The 21,610-nt window shown below is 46.7% G+C and overlaps 1 protein-coding gene and 1 long non-coding RNA gene across 2 annotated transcripts; one reads left to right on the forward strand and one right to left on the reverse strand.

Moving 5' to 3' along the window:
- The first annotated feature begins 6 nt into the window (after window positions 1-6).
- On the forward strand, window positions 7-2,544 carry LOC122166093. The gene is made up of 2 exons (XR_006170657.1): window positions 7-756; window positions 883-2,544. It is a non-coding gene; the product is annotated as an uncharacterized LOC122166093 (long non-coding RNA).
- A 988-nt stretch (window positions 2,545-3,532) lies between these two features.
- LOC122166092 (zinc finger protein 70-like) lies at window positions 3,533-19,687 on the reverse strand. The gene is made up of 2 exons (XM_042829607.1): window positions 19,659-19,687; window positions 3,533-6,908 (listed from the first exon to the last, which is right to left on the reverse strand). Exon 2 carries the CDS (start codon window positions 6,869-6,871, stop codon window positions 5,222-5,224), a length of 1,650 nt encoding a protein of 549 aa, XP_042685541.1. The 5' UTR covers window positions 6,872-6,908; window positions 19,659-19,687; the 3' UTR covers window positions 3,533-5,221.
- Between the last annotated feature and the right edge of the window lie 1,923 nt (window positions 19,688-21,610).

Genomic DNA, 21,610 nt, shown 5'->3' on the forward strand with positions numbered 1-21,610 from the left:
AGAGGTATAAAGGTTGTGGCACATCCTTGTCAGAACAAGCTTTTCCTTGGTGGACACTGTTTATTTTCTACAAACAATAAAGCCAAATTTCACTGGTTGGAGCATCAGAGATGCTCTTCTGATCTTAGAAGCTGGTTTGTCCAATTTCCTCTTGCAGCTCAGATTTCTCAGCCCTCAAGGACTCTCTGGGCAACCCTGACAGCTTTCCTGAAAAAGGCTAGAGAAGGAATGATGGATGGGGGTCAGAAGTATGCCTTTCTTATCTATCCATAGTCTTGGATACCATATAATAAAGAGGACAACACCAGTGAGGTGATGGCAGTCTTGCAAGGTTATCAGCACAGCAGGACTGAGGAATGTGAAAGCTTTCTCAAAGCCTACTGCCTATCAGATACCCAGGGAGATGATTTTAGGTGGGGCACAAACCACACAAAGGGCACAGTGCAGTGTTGCAGGCACCACAGCATCACAGACAGTACAAAATGGATCAGAAAGGGATTAGTTGTGGGTTAACACAAAGTCTAAGGAAAGCCCTTCTTGGTCACTGAAATGCTGAGGTATGAGGCTGTTTGGTGTCAGATTTTCTCCCATCTCTGTTGCTGGCTGGAATTGGGATCCTGACCTGGGCTCTCCCTACAGGTTCTCCATCGTCCTGCTCTGCGCTGGTAGCGCTGCTCATCCTGATGGTGATGGTGAGCGGGGTCCTGCTGTGGCTCTACCTGAAGAGCAGGTGCACTGGAACAGGCCAAGCTGCAGGTGGGTCCCCTCACCTTAGTTCAAGGCCACTATCCCTGTACATCAACCCGCTGATGCAGCACAGGCTAGGGGTTCAGGGGTTGCCAAACCAACAGCTGTATGTTCTTACCTTTATCTGCTCTGCAGCCCTTAAATGTCCCAGGGAGCGAGGTGCCTCTGCAATGCCCTTCCAGACTGCAGGAGCCATCTACCATCCAGCTGAAGGACAATTCCACAAGGATGCTGATACAGAGACAACTGAGCTCATCAGAGAAGATGCTCTCTTGTGATGCTGGTACAATCCCTTCTGCAGAAGCAGCACTATCAGCCCACATTGTGGGGTCATCAGCCAAGCTCATTCCTCTTTTCCTCCTGCATCTCATTTTTCAGAGCAAATGCTTTTTCCCTTAAGCTTCTGCAGAACTGCAGGAAGCCCTCACATGCTTTCGAGGAGACTGCAAAGCACAGCTTATGGGCTGGACATTTATAAAACAGTCTGTACCAATGACTTATACTCAGGAGCCCCAAAACAGCTATCCAAAGTCTTCTGAAGGTTGTTTGATCCAGGTCAATTTCAGAGGTTTTCCGATGGCATGTACCAGACAGTAGGACAGCCTGGTGGCCGTGCAGCCTGACATCAAGCTGAGCAGAGTAGCAGGGAATCTGAAACAGGACTAAAACTGCTACTGCTAACAAATTAAAGGAGAAGTGTGTCCCCAACCCTTCCAGCTGTGGTGAGCATTAATGCTGTGACATGTAACGCTCTGTGCTCCTCTGCAGGGGAGCCAGCCAGGGCTGCCTGGTGCCTCCTGCATTGGGTGGCTTCCCTCAACCTAGCAAACACAGGCAAGCCCCCATTTCTTGTCTATACCAGGCACAAGATTGTATTCTTGGCTGAGCTAACAGTGTTGCCAGCAGGTCAAGAAACAACTCCTCCCCTCTATTTAGCACTGGTGAGGGTGCAACTGTAATGCTGGATCCAGTTCTGAATCTGCCAATACAAGAAAGACATGGACACACCAGAAAGAGTCTAATGGCATTCAAAAGGAAGATGTATGAACACATCCAGGTGCGTATCCACAAAGGTGCTTTCACAGACACAGAGTGCCCAATGTGAAAAAAATTCAGCTCCAGAAGACATTTAGGAAGACCAAGGATAGCATCTCAAACACAACAGATAAGTGCTTCCAAGCAATGGTCTACCGAGTGTGAGTTGTTTAGAGCACTGTCTCAAGTGTTTCAGACAGACAGAACAAACACTCTGAACGATGGCAGACAGTGCTGTCTGTGAGATCCTCAGTGACTACTGTGCCTCGTGGAATGTTAAATGGTGTCACGTTACCAAGGGGGACTGGGTACAGAGAGGGAGACAGCATGGCAACATTCTGCCTCTTTCAGTCTTGCCAGCTCAAGGCAGTATGGGTAGGTTGTGCCTGAACATGTCCAGTCCTATCTCTAACTTTGGAGGGGCTGGTTTCTTTCCAATGCTCATCAGTGCTAATCTATGTATCAGCTATATTCATTATTTACAATAGATTACAAACCATATACAGCAAAATAAATTCCTCTTGCCTTACTGCCTTCATTACTTAGCCATGTGATAAAGATCTGGAGCAGAATGCAGACAGCAGCCAGCTACACAGACATGGTATGGGTGCTGCATCTGCAAATACAGTGACTCATTAAGGGACTGAGATACATTAATCAACTGCATCTAGAAGAGGATAGTTCATGGATAAACTGTCCTTCTTAAATCAAAGTCTTGACATTAGGAGCAATAATAAAAAAATAAACCCCATGCAAACCTTCTGACTCTGGCTTCTCACTCCAGGTAACCTGTCCTCGAGATCTCACATGAAAGCAAACATGAGGTCATCCCGGGTGTTCTGCAGGATATCCAGGTGGCAGAAAACCAGAAATAATTTCCTTCAGCAGTGAGGCAATTCATTTCCCTGCTAACTACTGAACTGTTAGTCATATTGTCATCACCAGGTGATACATGAATGCAGCATATGAGAAAAACTAGTTCAAAACAGGTGTCTGATAATAGCCATTCTGGAGATTAAATCACCAGAAAAAAAATATCTTTCTGAGTTCCCTTGAGAGCACAGAGCAGTGAGCACCAAATCAGTGACACCTGAGATGTTTTCATTGACCCCAGATACTGGCATTTGGGATAGTCTGTAAGAAAAAAAGGAGCTGGATACCCCAGCTCATCTTTAACGGCCTTAGCAGTTAATTCAACTTCAGGTCTCCACTGACTGCTAGTAAGGCTTGACGTGCTTGATTCAGCTCCACCTACCCAGGCAGCAAGTGGCAGTGGAGTTATTTTTAGGTATCTGACGCAGAAGGGATCTGGCATATAATGCAGTTACAGATGCAGAAACATTACAGGCAGCTCCACAGCATGTGCACTCTGATGCAGGTGCCACAAGAAGAGGCTGTAATGGGACATCTGGGCTGAATCCTGGGGAAACGTGGATACAGCATAAAGATATGGGGTCTGCACTGGCTCTTCATGAGCATCTATTCCTAGGAAGATGTGTCCCCACTTTAATGCAACAACTGGGTGCAGGTTGTTGGAGCAAGTCTCATCTTTGTCCTCCAATCTCCACCTCAGTACTTGGAAAATGCACAGGTGATCTGGGTTGTGAATGCTGATGTGTAAAGCACTGAGTATGTTGCACACAGGCTTAGTGTGCAACTGGTGAACTAGCCACCAGGATCACCTAAAAACCCCACAAGCAAGCAGGGATTTAAAAATGGCCTCAAACCAGCAATGATACAAGAGACAGCATTAAATAACCATCCTTTAATTAGTGTGCAGAGTGCTGAGGAGTGTACACCTGCTTTCAAACCGTACAAAATGGGGACAGGGTAGGACTGGGACCATGAGGAGTCTGAGGGTTGGCACCTCCAGTCCCACAGACCCAGTGTGCAAGAAGGTGACCGTGACACCAGGTCCCTCCAAAGCGGCTCAGATGTGAGGACGGGACTCTGATGGTGCCCCAGGGGACTTGGGTCTTGCTTTTACAAGAAAAGGTCTACATGCCACCCTCTGCCCAGCAGCAGCTATCAGTCAAAGAGAACAAATTCAGATTTCAGCAGCAGCTCAGGTGGCTCTAGATCTGGTGCTGCCACTAGGGATGCACTGTATGGAAACAAAGAGGACCCAAGGCTGGTTTTCTGCTCTCCGCTTCCTCATACAGATCCTGCAAACAATTTGTGTATCCCCCCTTTTCTGCTTTCTAACAGCCTCACAAGCACCATGGCACAGAAAAGAGGGTAAGTCTTTCCAACTTGAGATGCCAGGCTTTTTCCTCCAGAGTGGGAGAGGTGAGGTGGCTATTGTGTGGCTCAGCACCTCTCCCCCATCAACTCCATCAGCATTCCACCAGCGACATAATAGGGACCAGCACCCCCTCTTCCCTACTCTGGCTCCCCACGGTCACCCAAATCTTCCCTTGTGCCTCGAGGCCAAATCTTAAGAACACACAACTTGCAGCCAGTGGAATGCTGGAACACTGGAAGCAGCCTTCTGTACCAGCAAAATGCCAGCGTGGACCCTGCACAGCAGGGGAAAGGGCGTTATCATCATCAACCAGATCATCAGCAGCAGAGTGAAATATGGACGGGACATTTACGCTCTAAAAGAAATGTGAGGTGCTCAAGCATTGCTGTTCCCAATCATACTTTACACCAATGCACTTATTCTCCTCAAAAATTGACAGCTCTGTCTCCTTCTGCTGCAAGACTCAGTGTACCCCTACAATAAGGGGATATCCAGGAGCTCCCAGCCCATGTCTTGCACTCAAGGAGAACAGCAATGTAACTCCAAGCTTAATGCAGACATGCTGATGGGGCCTGTTGCAGGGCAAGGCTGAGTTATGGGAACTTACAGGGATGACTGGGCAGCTCTTCTTGAAACACTGAGGAGAAGAGAAGCATTCCTTAGTATCAGCTAAATACAGGACTTCCTACAGTGCTGTCAGAGCTCTGGATATCATCTCTCAGCTGCACTGCAGCCTTGGTCAAAGCAGCTTGCCTCTGCAAGCCACTATAGCACAAGACTCACAGTACCACAAGCTTCAGCTTGTACCAGCAAGTCTGCACCAGCAAGTCTGCAGCCAGCAGTGCTTGAGAACAGCACGTTACCTTCCTGCAGGTTGGGGGACAGGAGTCTGCAGCAGCCCCAGCCTGAGGGCTCAGCGACCATCCCTGTGAGATCACTTTGTTGGAAGCAGGAGAGAGCAACGTATGTCAGGGTTTGGCAGAGAGAAGCCATGCAGCAGAGGCCCCAGTGGGATGGGGGTCAGGAGAAGACCTGCAGCAGCACCCACATTTTGGCCTCCTCTCCAGGTCCCCTACACATGGCTTGCTTGTGTAAGTGGGCCAGCCTGGGGCTGCACGCATGCTTGTAGCATGCTCACTTCTTGCTTCAGGCTTCTTGGCCTCAAAACACTCATGCTGTGCACGCTGCTCTGGTTCAGCCATCACGGTGCACGCGCTGGTGCTGCAGCAGGTTGGAGGGGTGAGCAAAGCCCTTGTCGCAGACACTGCACTTGTAGGGGGTCTCGCCTGTGTGCACCTTCTCATGCACTGCCAGGTAGGCCAAGTCCTTGAAGAACTTGTGACAGAAGCTGCATTTGTAGGGCCGCTCCTGGCTGTGCACGCGGTGGTGCTGCAGCAGCAAGGAGGGGCGGGCAAAGGCTTTCCCACACGCTTCGCATTTGTAGGGTCGCTCCCCAGTGTGCGCCCGCTCATGGATCACGAGGTAGGATGACTGCTTGAAGGCCTTCCCGCAGGTTTTGCAGACAAAGGGCCGCTCACCTGTGTGCACACGTTCATGAGAGGAAAGCGCATTGGACTGCTTGAAACCTTTTCCACAGAGCGGGCAGACGAAGGGCCGGTCACCCGTGTGCACACGCTCATGAACCTTAAGGCTGTGGCCGTAGGTGAATTTCTTACCACAGACACCGCAGACGTGGGGCTTGTCGTCGCAGTGCTGCCTCTGGTGCAGGAGGAGGGCATTGGAAGTGGGGAAATCCTTCCCACAATCTGCGCACTTGAAGGGTTTCTCGGTGCAGTGGGTCAGGGTATGACGCTGCAGCTCATAGGGTGTCTTGAAGCTCTTGTCACAGCAGGCGCAGTGGAAGGGACGTTCACCCGTATGGATGCGCCGGTGCTCCTGGAGGTTAGAAGAACGTTTGAAACGCTTCCCACAGAGCTCGCATCGGAAGGGACGCTCCTCTGTGTGCACCAAGCGGTGGCTCTTGAAGTCCGAGTGTCGCTTGAAAGAAGCCTCGCAGAGATCGCAGCGGAAAGGCCGCTCCTCATTGTGCACAACCTCATGGCTGAAGAGCTCCCAAGCACGTTTGAAGGCTTTCTCACACACACCACACTGGAAGGGTTTCTCGTCCACAATCACCTCACGGATCTCAAACTCAGTGGCCCCGCTTGCTCCACGCTTCAGGTGTGGGGGCAGCACCACTGCTGCCTCCTCCAGCTCACCCGCCGCGCTGCCCAATACCAGCTTGGCTGTGGAGTAAATGCCGTGCTCATCAATCAGCTGCACAAAATCTGGCTTGGGACGAGCATCACCGTGAAGAGGTGGCTCAGGGGAGCAAGACCGAGAAGCTTTTCCCTCCTCTTCCTCCTCTTCGCTGCTCTGTGGCAGCATGGGAGCTTCCTCCAACCCATTCTCCCCAAGGTTCTTCTTCCGTCGGAAGTCACTGGACTGGCCCCAGATCAAGCGCAGCCTCTTTCCCCTTGAAGGCCCTGGCTCTTCAGCTCTTTCTCCCTCTCCTGGAGATGTTGGGACCAGGCTTGTTTTGGGCTTCAGGTTCAGCCGGTGCTTCCTGCATGGCTGCAGCTCCTCAGGTTCCTCTCCCACCCTTTGGCCTGGGCTTTCCATGCCCTGTGGGATAAGAGAACCTCGTCCTTGCCAGCACCGTGCTGAACATCGAGGAGAACCAATCCTGTCTTGCTTCAGGGAGTCTTTTTCCATCTGTACTTGGGTTGTATCCTCCTCCGGAGTTTCTTCCTGCTCTTCATCTTCAGGTTCATCTTCAGAAATGCAGACCCGCCGCAGAGAAAAGGGAGAATCAGAAGCAGGAGAAGCTGGCTGCTCCTCCATGGCTCCAGATGCTGGATGCCAACCCCGACAGGAATATCTGCAAAAATAAGGAAAGGATAAGATGAAAGCCATCGGGGAGCAGAACTACAAAACAAGGGCTATGAAGACAGTGTGGAGGAAGGCAGGTCAGAGATAAGCCCACATGTAAGGAATACAGAGAGTCTGCAAAATCTGTCAGCCATTTCAGGTTGGCAGGCAGGTGCTAGTGGTGAACCATCAAAAATACTTCTTGGAAACCTTATAACTCATTAACCTATTATTAGACACTGAATCAGTTCACCCACACAGACCACTTGCAAGGTTACCCGTGTCTAATTGGTTGGAGCAGTGGTTGAAAGCCTCACTACTATACCTACAAGCTGGGAGTTGTACCAGCTTACCAGCAGCTGCCAGGCAGGGTATGCAAAGCTCTTCAGTCTGTGCTTGGTCTCACTGGGTGTCTGCACAACCCTGCACAGTCTGCCACGAGAAGCCACTGTTCTGGATGCATTCAGAGGATACCAACATGTGCTGGTGCCCTTAGACAAAGTCAACCATGAGTTTATCAGCTCCTGTGGATTCAACAACAACAGCTTGTCTACTTCCACAAGTTCGTCAGCCAGTTTTCAGACTTTATCTTTCTTTGTACATCTCTTTCTGGTCCTTGCTTCTCTGGGCTCCATCCAAACCCTCCACTACCTCCTGTTAAAGGAACTCAGGCAGAATGGCGTTTGTGACATCAGTGTGCGGCTCGTACAGAGAGCTAGTGTCTCCAGTAAGGACAAAGTGACCTTCAGCCTCTGCAACAGCCAATGCGGCTGCCAGAGTTGGGGCTCAATGTCATTGTCTCAAAGGCTCTATCAGGAAGAAAGCCTGGGGATGCAGTCACAGACACGCAGGCTGGCTTTGCTGTCCCAATCTAGATGCCACACAGAGATCAGTTTAGACCTGACTGATAAGTCAGGGAGGAAAACAAGGATGAAACATGATCGATCTCCTTGTACAGCTGTAACAACACATGAAATCACACCCTGCAAGTGCATAATGAGCAGCTGTCTAAAGTGAGAAGCAATCTGCAAATAGCCAAATTTGAAAGACCCAGTTTCACCTTTGAAGTCATGAGATATCATGATAAGAGGAAGCAGTGGAGAGGATTTCAGGAGCAATCACAGGGATCGACATCCAGAGACTGTCGGTGGTGTTGAATCTGCAAGAACTGATAAACTCTGGGCACAAAGATGGAACTTCAGGCAGGGTGAGCTGTGAGCAAACACAATGTTATTAATAACAGAGTGGTTCCATTAATAGTAAGAGCTTAAATGAATAAAAAGTGCTCCAGGGAAAAGTACTTATTGTCTGCTCCTCCCACCCCTGCTGGAGCTCAAGTTACAAGAAAAAACAAAATAAAACAATTCACAACAGAGCTGAGTTTCAGTGCAAGATTTGGTTTCACTGCCACAGAGAAAGAATGATCAGCATGAAGCTTTGTCCCTCATACACACTGCAAACCAGAGTGCCATAAAAAGGGGAACTCGGGAAGAAGTGGGGGACAAATGAGACAGGAAATCCTAAAAGACAAAGTGAAGGAAATCTGGGTTAGTTTATGAAGGTAGCAAGTTGAAATTAGGAGAGAAGGTAATTGTTAATTATATGATGAAGGGAAAATAGGGACAGAGATGGGAGAAAAAGGTATTTGTTAAAGATACTATGAACAGAAAAGGGCAAAGGAGATGTGAGTTTGAGTAAATCAGATTAAGAGCAAAGGAAACCAGTGAAGAATAAAATGAGAAGAAATCTGAATCCGGACAGTCACTTGCTGAGATAGCATCTTCCCATCGGATAACACCTCCAAGGCATTTCAAATTTCTTCTTCAAAAAAAGAAGGGACATGAAGTGTGACATTAATGGGGAACGGAGCTAAGAGAAGTGCTGATTTATTCCAGGCCACCATGAATGCACTGCCACTGCTAGGCTTCAAACACACAGTTCTGGGACTGTTCACTCTTGGCAATACATGTGGATGTTCATGGTGGGAAATTTATGTGGCCACATCAAGCAGGTGGCCACACACTTTTGTTTTGGTCATGTACACAGTTAAAGTGGCTGTGGTTTTATTGAAGGGGTAAAACAAAGCACCAGGGGCAAAGTGAAAAATAGAAAGGGTTTGTTGAAGCAGAACTACTAAAGCAGAGAACCTCTAGGAAGAGTCAAGTGAGCACAGGTGAAGAAAAGCATCGAAATGCAGTTGGAGAGGTGTTCCCAATGCAGGAAGCAAGCAAAAAAAAAAAAAGTGAAAAGCACTTTTTTAGAAAATGGTGCAAAGCTGATTTTCTGTATAAGAGGTGGTGAAGAAACAGAGAGAATCATGAGGGTGGGTCAGGTGACCCATGGAACAAGAGCTTGGGCTGCTGCAGGCACTAGCCATGGGTCAAACGTGTCCCAGAACAGCTCACTGTGCCCCATGACATCATGGTGGTGGCTCTTCCCCACCAAGTGGCTGAACATGTACTCATTGCTTGGCATCAACCAAATTATTAATGCTGCCTGGGGCTGAAAACACAGCACAGGGAGTTGTATTTTATATATATATATAATATAGTGTATATACGAATTATCTATATATGTAAAATATTTGCAGTACCATATTCAGTCAACATAAATATATTTCTCAAATGGAATATATAGAGTTGCAATCAGATATTCAACTCAAAAATCTGACTGCATCTCTTTACCAGACTGTTAGAAAAATGTTCCCTGCTTCACAGCCATGCCTTATTCATGCCATTGCTTTTGGCAGTCCCCACACTTGTGAGCAGCCATTATCAAGGATGAAGCACAGGAAGAGGAACATTTCATAAAAAATCTCTGGTGAACACCTGAAAAAGAAGTTTTGTTACTTGTATACATTACACAACTATATTCAAATTTTACGAATGCTACTCCAAAAGTAGAACCTCCTGTTTTAGTATGTTGGCCCATGAAGTCAAAGGTGGATGTAGGCAAGATGGATGCAGAGGTTGAACCTTCCCACCAATATTCCATTACATGCTCTTGCCAGATGGCAGGAGAATGGCATATGACAAAGAACTGCATAAAAAGCAAAAGTGCATCACTGAATTCCTCCATGTGGAAAAAAAAATGCACCCACTGACATTCATCAAATTTTGCTGAACGTTTATGGAGACCAAATAGTGGATGCGAGGGCAGCAAGTCACTGGGTGGCAATTTTCAGCAATGACAACAGCTACGGCGGATCATCTTCGCTAGTACAGGTTTTAACAAGTATGACATGCAGGCTCTTGTTCATTGCTGGCCAAAATGCACCACTAATGGTGGTGACTGTGTTGAAAAATATTGTTCAATAGCTGAGAATTTGCTTTATCAGGTAGTTACTGTGCTCGCTGTATCTGCCACATGGACATAAGTAGGAGGCATGACTTTTGGAGCGACCTACATATAAGCATCCCAAAACAATTCCCCTTTACTCATCATGATCCAGGCAAGCCAAAAAGTTGGGTGCCCACGGGCTACTAGATGTAATCTAAAGCTAAGAAGGGATGACCAGTTTATAGCTATAATCAAGGGTATATATCAGAGAAAGAATATGTAATAGAGAAAGAAAAGAATAATTTAAGGACGTTGCTAGGACACACGTCTGAAATGGAGAATAGCTTATGTTAAAGGACAGTGCTGGATTAAGTGCAAAGCAAAACAAAGCAGTGACGGACGAAATGTTTAAGATGAATTAGCTCCCACTACAACTTGGAAGGAACAGCTGTTTTTGTTGTTGTTGTCGCTGTTGTTTTTTGTTTTCATTTTCCTCCTCAGTGCAAATGGATCATTTCAGTCCAAACTCTCCAGTATGTTCCTGTTTCCTTCAATAGCAACAGAGATCTTTCATCACAGTACTCCTAAAGGAACACCATAAGCCAGCGCGTCCCAGTCCCACCCTGGCATCAACACAATCTCCCCCTGACCTGCTCTTCTCCTCCTCGCTTTACAGCCAATACACCCCAATCAATCCCAGCATCACTCAGACCCACCCATCTCACTGCACTTCCCCATCTCATTACAACCAGTCCTTTCCTATATGTCTGAGTCCAGCCCCTGCACAAGAAAGATGTGGAACTCTTGGAGCAGGTCCAGAGGAGGCCACTAAGATGATCAGAGGGCTGGAGCACCTCTCCTATGAAAAAAGGTTGAGGGAACTGGGCGGATTTAGCTTAGAGAAGGCTCTGGAGAAACCTCATTGTGGCCTTCCAATATTTGAAGGGAGCATATAAACAGGAGGGGGTATGACTGTTTAAGAGGGTGGATAGTGATACGACAAGGGGGAATGGTTTTAAACTAAGACGGGAGGTTTAGGCTGGATATTAGGAGAAAGTTTTTCACAGAGGGTGGTGAAGCACTGGAACAGGTTGCCCAAGGAGGCTGTGGATGCCCTAATCCCTGCAGGCATTCAAGGCCAGGCTGGATGTGGCTGTGGGCAGCCTGGTCTGCTGGTTGGTGACCCTGCACACAGCAGGGGGGTTGAAACTGGATGAGCATTGTGGTCCTTTTCAACCCAGGCCATTCTATGATTCTGTGATGATTCTTGCTACAAAAAGCAACCTGTCCCAGTACTCCCCAGTGCCACTCAGTACCAAAATGGGCCCTCATCTCATTCTCATCCTCATTACAACCAGACCCTCCCAGTACTTCCCAATCTTTCCTTCATATTCCTGTGGAAAATCTCTATAATTACTTAAATGTTCCAACCCTTAGTGCAGTGCTTAGCAAGGAAGCATGAACGGAAATGGCGTGCTTAGTTTGCAGTTTATAAAGGTCTGCAGAAAACCTCCAGAACTGTTTCAGTGTCTCAAGTACTGACACACTGCTTAGCTGCGAAGAAGGAACAGAAATTGTGTGCTGAATTTGCAGCCTGAATTAGGGAACCAAAAATGCTTGTCAAAGAGAGAGCAGAATACATCAGAGGATGGACAGTCCTACCCACATGTTTAGGCAAGTTCCCTTGTTGCAAGAGATGCCAAAGTGACCAACGTGACAAGGGACAGTTTCTCTGCCTTCATATCCAATGAGAGGGAAGGACACTGCCATTCCCCCCCCCATATTCGCAAATGCTGAATCCCACCTACTCCCATCTTACACACCAATTATGGATACACACATGAAACATCCCCTTTTGCAACAAACAAAAAGGATTACAACTCAGTGGCCAAGTATGCATCTGCCACCTGAATATTACCAGACCAGAGACTATGCTGGAACCAAAGGTGGTGATCCAAATCCAAATTCCTTCCCTGCCTATCTAGTCCTTCTTTCCCTCTCCACTCTCTCTCTTTTCATCTTGCATTAGAATGTAATGCAAGACATGTCATCACAGCTTATCACCGATAAGCTATAGACATATAAATACATACACACTCTGTTTTGTGTGCCTTGTGCAAAGTATAGCAGGGCAATATAAATAAAATTTAATCAATATTTAGTGTCACTTCACTTTAATTTAGCCTGAGGGAAGGGAAAAGGGGAAGCCACAGTTTGTGCAGCACTGGGAGCAGCATTAGTGGCAGCCCAACAGGAAAAATGTGGTACAACAAGCGGAGGCATTGATGTTTTAAACAGATGACCTTGGCATCAGGTCTTTCGCTTCAATCATCTGATCCCACAAAATTAATAATGTGCCACAATATCCAATTTCTGCTGTGGCATGAGGTGGGATTTCTGAAGTTATAGTGGATTTGGAAAACAATAAACCATCTCTCTCACCCACAACTGTTTACTCTGCACACACTCAACTTTTACAGTTTAACTCGAAATATGTGAAATTGCACCAATGTAAAATAAGGTCCAATTAAAGCAACTTCCCCTAAAAAAGTGAAGGAAGTGGCAGCAGTACTGTGGCTACTTACTTTCTAACTTAACAGAATTTAAAGAAACAGAATAATGATATTCTGAAGAGAAGTGACTTTTGTCTTTAGTCCGAACAGCTAAGCAAGTTGAGAAAATATATGAGGGTCATCCTGTGCCACCTGGAAGATCTTTTAATTTACTAGAAGCAATTCTAAAGAGGACTGACTGCTCTCTATAAAGGAGTTGCACAGAAACAGAAAATCATATGCCTATCTAACAGGAATAAAAATATATTGTTAATTGAAGAACACTCTAGATGCCACATACCTCATGTTTGTGGGGAATCTGGTGCTAAATCACTGGCAGATGTCCTGATTATGGGTGAGGGTTTCATATGCAGTAAAGCAGCTCCCTCACTGTGAGCTACTGAGACTCAGCCCCCAGCAGCACCCCCTACAAACACACTGCAGGTACTCCAACAGCCTCAGTATAGGCTGAAATGGTGGAGAGATAATGCTGCTAAAGCACATCCTGATGAAGGGAAAAGTCTACAGTTTACATGGTAAATGGGTTATACTGACTATGTAAATGATCTGGGAGATTTTTATGCACACTCACAGAAGTGGAAGTAGTCTTTGGCTTGCTTAAGGGACAAAGTATCATAAAACCAGAAGGTGAGGACTATTCTCAAGCCTAACTACTCCTGATTAGCTGAAGGGATAATAGGTCACATTCCTTGCACAAGGAAGTGCAAAACTGAGCAATACAAGAAGGAATTAAATCACTATTTTAAACCCCATATTATCCCCAATCAAAAGGATTGGTAGAAATAGAAAATACTTTATTTCACAAAATGAGTTTAGTTTCACCTACAGAAAATGTCTGACACCACAGCTATACAAAACTGTGCTGGGCAAATTACCATCTCCTTATGCTATGCTTGTGACTTTTAACTAAATCCTGCAGTCCACTTACCTGAACAGTAGTGGTACTAAGCATAAAATTAAGGTATAAGGAATTTATCCTTCTTTTTAATGGGATAACCTGTTTGGAATTCTTCACCAAAGTGATTCTGTTTTCTTTTACAGCATCCTGCAGCATGACAAATAGAAAAGCCGTGCTCATACTGCCATTCCAGTCACTAATGTCACCAGCACTGTCCCAAAGCCTGAGTTCTGTAGTTTGGTGTGCAAGGAGCTCACATGCACACAAACACAAGACAATTATTTCATTTCTGCAGAGATGAGTGCTAAGTGGTTCATCTACAAGGCTAGTGTGTCTTTGCTGTAGTACTGATTTCTTTTGTGGGACACAGAGTCACCTCAACTGACTCTACTGATAGCATTTACCTGCTAATTTTGATTTCAATTTCAAGTGGTAGTGCTTTCTACTATCGATTCCATTTAGAATCACAAAAGTTGGAAAAGTGCTCTAAGATATCTACTCCAGCTGTAAATCCAACACCACCATGCCCACTAACCCTTGTCTCTGAGTACCGTATCTACCTTACTAATGCAAGTAATTCTATGATTTTATGACTCTGTGATTCTACGATCTTCTAAATGCTCTTTTAAACCAAGCCATTCTAGGATTCAGTGATTCTATAATGCAATTATACACACAATTACCAACTTTAAGTGGCCTTGCAGGGTAAAGTAAGCAAATTTTACAGGTTTCCAGGTTTCCAGGTCTGGATTCGATGCATTTCTTCCTAGCTGGGATCTAAACATCACAGATGGTCCAGTGTGGAAAAGAGACGTGACACTGCCAGCCAACATGTGTATGACATTCCTTCAGTCCAAGCGAAAGTCATCTCTGATGACCAAAGAGCATGCAGACAGAAGCCCATCACTGACACACAGATCTATCTCACTGAATTGTAAGCACCAAGCTGATGTGCCCAAATCAGAAGCGTGATGGTCCCCTTCAGATAATGAAGAGAGACAGGCAGTTACACAGAACAAATCAGTTTTTGCCTTGAATTGCTTCAGAAGTTTCTCTCTCTATTGGCTGTAAATTAAGTTACTGTCTGCCTGCCACATGTTAAGTTTCAAGATATATTCTCTCTGGGATGGAGAGAATATTTGAAGGACATAAATGGGTACTTGAAGTCAGCTTGAATCTCTGTAACATCTCAAATCAGCCTTCTCTGCCTAAGAGGTCACAGAGTTCCCATGCCACTTCATCCTCTCCCTATGATATTGCCTCTAGTCCATAAAGCTTTCTTGTTCTGGTGGTAGGGATGTTATATATTGAGGTTCTCTTGTGCAGCCAGCACCCTCCTCCAGAAGAGGTTTAGCTGCTGTCACAAATTCCTCATGCAACCTTCCCTCTGAGCCTCTTGGCAACAATCCCTCCAAGCCTTAAACCATTTCTGTGCTGCTTCTCACCTTAATCCCCCTTGTAGATAAATGACATTTCTGTCCTGCTCCTGTGAGTGTGTCTGATGCTCTGTGACGTGGTTGTATCACCATGAGCTTCACCTTGTTTCTGCTCTAATGATGAAAAGCCAGTCCCCAAACAGTGGTCAAACCACCAGCCAACCACCCCCTCAGTGTAATTGTTCAGTGTGACACCGTGTGATGTATGATTGGACCCTTTTGTCCAATTTGGATCAGTTGTCTTGGTTCTGTCCTGTCCTCTCTCCCTATGCACCCCCAACCTCTTGTCAAGGAGGTAAAGTATTTGGCATTGTATAAGCATAGTTCAATGACACCTAGAACACTGGTGTGTGACCAACATTATTGTCATCCAAAATCCACAGCACAATGTAGCCACTATGAAGAAAGTTAACTCTATCCTAGCTGACATTAGTACAGGTTGTCATCTTGCCTGCCCACAAAAACAGCTTGACGTGGCTGACCAAATTAGAGACAGTGTCAATATTGAGATGAAGACTCTAGCACCCTGCTTTGATGGGATAAAGCAATCATGCTGTGTTAATGGGTACAAAGCACAACAAATCACAATAAAAATAATAATAATCTGTGTTAGACCGCAAGTCTTGATTGGACATCCTCAGCATGGGAAATGGTGGGTGAAACAGAAATGTGTCCCTCCTCCAACACAGTTCCAGCTGTCCCCCTCCTGCCTTCCACAAATGCTTGTTGTTGCCTCAACCCCAGAAATCGCTCTGCTTTCCCTTTCTGGGAGGAGGGCTGACACACCAGATAAGCTGTGATGTCATTCAGTGACACTTGGATAGGCTGAAGAGTTGGACAGACAAGAACATTATGAGGTTTGACAAGTGCAGAGTCCTACACCCGGGCAGGAATAACAGCATACAGGCAGAAGTTAGGAGCTTAACAGTTGGAAAGGAGCTCAGCAGAGTAAGACCTGGGTGTCCTGGTGGCCATGAGTCAGCAGTGTACTCTTACACCCAAGAAGGCCGATGGCTTCCTGGGCTGCATTAGACAGATTTTAGCTAAAAGGGCAAGGGAGGTTCCCCTTCTCCTCTACTCTTCCCTGAACTACTGCAGAGAGTCCAGCAGAGATGACTGGGGCTGGAGCACCTCACAGGGACACGACAAGGATCAACAGGCACAGACTGAATCCAGGAAGCTCCATATGAACACGAAGAAAAGATTCTTTACTTTGAGAGTGAAAGAGCACTGGAACAAGTTCAACAGAGAGGTGGTGGAGTCTCCTCCTCTGGTGATATTCAAAATCTGCGTTACACTTTCATGTTCAGTATACCTTGTGGAAGCTGCATTAGCAAAAAGGCTGGTCTAGGTGATCTTTAGGGTCCCTCACAATCCCTGTGATTCTGAGTGATGCTGTGGGAGCCTCTTGCTTGCCTACCTGGCATCTCTAAGATCAGGAAAATTAACACCACCAGGAAAAAGGCTTCTTTGTGTGGTGCTGAGGGACCAAATTCCTTTTTCTAGCTACACCTAGGAACTAGTACTCTATTCCAGCCACAAAATCCCTGTGTGCCCCCATTCCCCCACTGACGGTCCAGAACCAGCTGAGCTGAGAGGACTTGTTTGCTTATCAGATTCCCAAAACAGTTCAATTTCACAATCCTACAGCCTACATCATGTAGACTACTGCTAATGGCACAAGATTCCTGGCAGAGGTTTGGCTTCTGAGCCAGGTTTGGTTGCTGAGCCAGGGGAAATGAAGGGAGGTTTTGGGATAGAGAGGAGGAGCCAGGGCTGCAGGGAATTCTCAAATACCCCGCTGCTTGGGTGCATGTCCTGCCTCCTCCCTGCAGTACTCTCTGCAATCAACATGACATTTATCCTCCTGCAAAGTCTTTGGGGTAAGTGGAGTTCTTTTCTCTTTGATTTTATCTTGGCATACCATTGCCAGTTGTTCTCTGCCATTACTGCTTTTTTTCCTATGGCACAAGGCACATGTGACATTGCAAGGAAGTGAAATGCAGCTGGAGGTGGTGTCCGCAGTGAGCTGAATCCTCCTTCTCTCGTTTAGATGCCTGCAATTAGTCATCCATATCTGACAGCTCTGTGTGGATGCTCAGATCCCCTCTCTGGAATCTCAGACATCCACAGCTGGACAGCTGGGAGCTGCCCCTACCAGTCACTTCCAAGGGCCTCATTCAGCATCTGAATGCCAACCCTTATGAGAAAACTGCACACAGCTGGGTTCCCTGCCCTTGTTTCTGTTATGTAGAGCCACAGCATCTGTAGGTTTCCATGTGTCAGAGACAGGAGCAGAACTAGAAATCGTAATAATATCTAAAAGAAAGCCAAGTGGAAAATGGACTATCCTAATGCCACTTGTCCTATCAGCAATGTTGCCCTTGCCTCAGGCTTTTAAACACTGCTTGGGACCTTGCCAGACTGCCACATTTAGGAGCAGAAACTGCTGTTTGCACTGAGCCCTTCTTTGCTGCTGACCTTCCACAATGCATACAAAGTCTCTTTCTCCTGACTTCGCAGGACAAACAGATCCTGGCAAGCTCTGCTCTCCTTTCCAGGGTTTGCTTCAGCATCTATCCAATCTCCACATGAAGCAGTAGTCACATTGCACAGGCTTCCATCTCAAAAGCAATTCTTTGCAGAACCCCATAATCAGAATTGTCCATGTTGCAATTCACCATATCTTGGATGGGAGGGGTATGCATCGTTCCACTGATTACTGCAGAAGCCTAGGTAATTTAATCAGCTTGGAGAACAACTCGCTGTTGTGAGTATGGATGAGAGGAGGAGGGAAATCTCAACTGTGCTGTTATATTTTGTCATTACTTGCCCAAATAATTATATTTTTCCCAGCACACACACCTATATATATGTGTGTGTGTGTGTGTGTATACTCACTTTTTCTTCCTTTATCTCTTCCTTTATCTCTTGATCCCAGAAGCTGCATGCACTGAGAAAGGGAAAACCCACTGGCAGCAGGGCTTGGAAGCCTGACAACAATGATGAGCTGTAGCATTGCTCTCAGTGTGTCATCTCTTGTCTGATGTCTTGCTTTCCTGAATCCCCATATTTTGTAAACCAATAAGACTCACAGTAACATCTTATATTTCTTCTATTCCAGCTTACCTTGCAAGAGTTCTGCTGGTAGGTCAGTATTCGTATCAGTCAGTGGAACTGTGAGTGAGCATTCACTTCTGTCATAAAATGCCACACAAAACCATGCTGTGTATAATCAAAAGATTCAAGTGTGGTACTCAGACACCTTGGTCCAAATCCTGTTACTGTGGCAAAGGATTTTCATAGAATTATTGAGGTTGTAACAGACTTCTAAGATCAGCTAGTACAACCATCAACCCATCACCAACATATTCACTATACGTGTCCTTCAGTGCCATACCCTTTTCTTGAACATCCGGGACAGTGATTCCACCCCTCCCTGCGCAGCCTATTCCAGTGCCTAACCACTCTTTCTGAGAATAAATTTTTCCTAATTTCCAACCTGAACCTCCTTTGGCACAACTCAAGGCTATTACTTCTTGCCCTATCACTACTTCCTGTGACTGATGCTCAGAATTGATGTCATTTGCACCGAGTGCATTTCATTCAATTCTTCTGTGTACCAGAAGAGTTGAATTTTTTTTTATATATACATGAAATTAGCATAAGTAAGCATCTATTTTTGGAATGTAGAGAATACATCTTTTAACAGGACAAGGGGAAATGGCCTTAAGTTGCACAAGGAGAAGTTTAGGTTGGATATTGGTGTGGGGAACCTGCTTTGGCAGGGGGGTTGGACTCGATGATCTCTGGAGGTCCCTTCCAACCCCTACAATTCTGTGATTCTGTGATACCAGGAAAAACTTCTTTACAGAAAGAGTTGTTAAGCATTGGAATGGGATGCCCAGGGTGATAGTTGAGTCACCATCCCTGGATGTGTTTAAAAATTGTTTGGATGTGATGCTCGGGGACATGACTTAGCAGAGGGTTATAAGAGTTAGGGTAGTATGGTTAGGTCATGGTTGGACTCGATGATCTTTGAGGTCTTTTCCAACCTCAATGATTCTGTGATTCTAAGGTGACTCGTATATGCCCATACAACCTCTGCATCTTGTGCTAAGTGTCACACTGGGATACAAATAAACATTTAACTGACTGCTTGCTGTCATTTCACCTCCGTTTAGCCAAGAGTGACTTTGAAATCTCACACATCCCGATCTGACGGAGCTGTGACAACCCACAGCACCAACACGGGTCCTCATCCCATCGTTACCCCCACCCCCATCTCATTACAATCATACCACCCCTGTATGTCCCACTCCCCCCCAGTATCACCACGGGCCCTCAGCTCAGCGCCATCCCCATCCCATTACAGCCAGACCGCCTCCGTACGCCCCAACCCCGCAGCAGCAACATAGACCCTCATCTCACCCCCTCCCCGTTACAACCAGACCCGCCCAGTTTCTACCTAACATCAACACTGCCCCTCTCACCTCACTGCTCCCACCCCGACGTTACAACCAGACCCTCCCAGTATAAATTTTATAGTTTAAAGCCGTTCCCTCAGGACTCACCCGGGGCCACCCCAGCCGGGCCCCTCCGCCGCCCCCCCCCTCACATCCGCCCGGCGCCGCTGTACGGCGCCTTCTCCCCCGTGCCAACTTCCGGCCGCGCTGCGCCGAGCGTGACGCTACTTCCGGTAGCAGAGAGCGTAACGTAACGTGAACCGATGTGGGTAGGGCGCATGCGTACCACTTGTGCGGTACGCGGGGCTGCGCATGCGCAAATAGCGGGCTGGCGGGGCGGGAGCAAAGCGGTGAACCTCAGCAGCTGCCGTGTTGTGCCTTCCTGTCCTTTCACTGACTTTTTTTCTCTTTCTTTAGCCACATTGTTCTTCTATCATTCCTGATCCAACTTTGCTTTGCGTGGCTGAGCGTGTGGCTTTGTGATTTGGAGACCTTGTGGGACTGGAATGGCCCCCAGAGGAGGAGTAAGGCACCGCGAAAGGGATTTCTTTCGATCCCTACGTGGTGCTGAGTCAGCAGGCTGAACGCAGGATCTGGAGGCTGTTAGAAAGCCTCCAAGAACCATGCTGGAAGTTGTAGACCATGAGGTCTCTGTTAGGCTCCCCTTCTTTGAGCCAAGCAAACCAAGACACCTCAATGGCTCCTTGTACTTCTCCAGACCCTGCCCCAACTTCATAGCCCACCTTTGAGCACTCTTTAACAGTTTTATATCCCTATATGGTGGAAACCAAAACAGTACAAACAGTGCTTGAGGTGAGGCTGCACCTCTGTGGGGCATCCACAGCTTCTCCGGACAGCCTGATCCTGTGCCTCATAAATAAAGAATTTGCTCCTAATATCTAACCAAAATTTCCCTTCTTTTACTTAAAATCACAGAATCACAAGGTTGGAAACGACCTGCAAGATCATCTAGTCCAACCACCCTCCCATTCCTGTTAGTACCACAAGCTACTAAACCATATCTCGTAGCTCCTCATCCGGGCGCCTCTTGAACACTGCTGGGGACAGCGACTCCACAATTCCTCCTTGCCCTAGACAAAAATCCATTCCAAACCCATTCCTCTTTGCCCTAGACAAAAAGTTCCTTTCGGTCTTAAACCTGTAATTTTGTGATCCCAGACACTACAGCAAGAAGTGTGGTGGGAGCTTATAGAGTCTCCTTTTTCTGAGTAAATAAGCCTTGAAGAACCATGGCGTCTGTCCAGCCCTCTCCTCTCCTCTCCTCTCCTCCCCTCCCCTCCCCTCCCTTCCCCTCGTTTCCCCTCGTTTCCCCTCGTTTCCCCAGAAGTGAGAGAAGTTGATGAGACAATCCAGCCCTCTATTAACCATAGATACCCTAAGGAGCTTGGTCCGAGGGGGAATTCTCTAAATCCCAGTCACGTCCCATAGGATGTGCTGGTGGCTGGGAAATCCCAGGGCATCTCAGCCTGCTATGGCTGGAGTTTCCTGGGTCTGCCCTGCTCTGCACTGAGCATCCAATCACACTCAGGGCAGGCAGACAGGGTGAAGCAGGAGGTGTTGCCCAAACTGTGAAATGCACCCTGCACTGCTTCTGGTGGGCACAGAGTTAATTTCCTCCCCAGCAGCTGCTGTCATGCTAGTGTTTGGATTTATGATGAAAACAATGAAATGAAAGCACTCAGATGCCGTTGTTGCAGAGCGGTGCTTGCACAGAGCCAAGGACTCTTCAACCTCTGATACTGCAGGAACTGGGTGGGACAGGTGACCCCAAATGGTTCAAGGAGGTATTCTATACTATGATGAGCTCAGCAATGAAGGATGAAGAAAAGAAGGAAGGGAGGAACATTTAAAATTACGGTGTTTGTCTTCTCCATTAACCATTATGCAGGATGGAAATAACTGAAAATCTGCCTGCTGATGAGAAGGAATGAACTAATTCCATATTGTGCTTTGCTTGCACAAAGCAGCTTTGGCTTTACCTGCTAACTTCTATTTCAGCTGGCAAGTTTTCTTGCCCATTCCTACTCATTTCTCTTCCC

This window comes from Centrocercus urophasianus, unplaced genomic scaffold (assembly GCF_019232065.1).
Source record: "Centrocercus urophasianus isolate 14NV4802_14NV808 unplaced genomic scaffold, USGS_Curo_1.0 seq_314, whole genome shotgun sequence".
Lineage (NCBI taxonomy): Eukaryota > Metazoa > Chordata > Aves > Galliformes > Phasianidae > Centrocercus > Centrocercus urophasianus.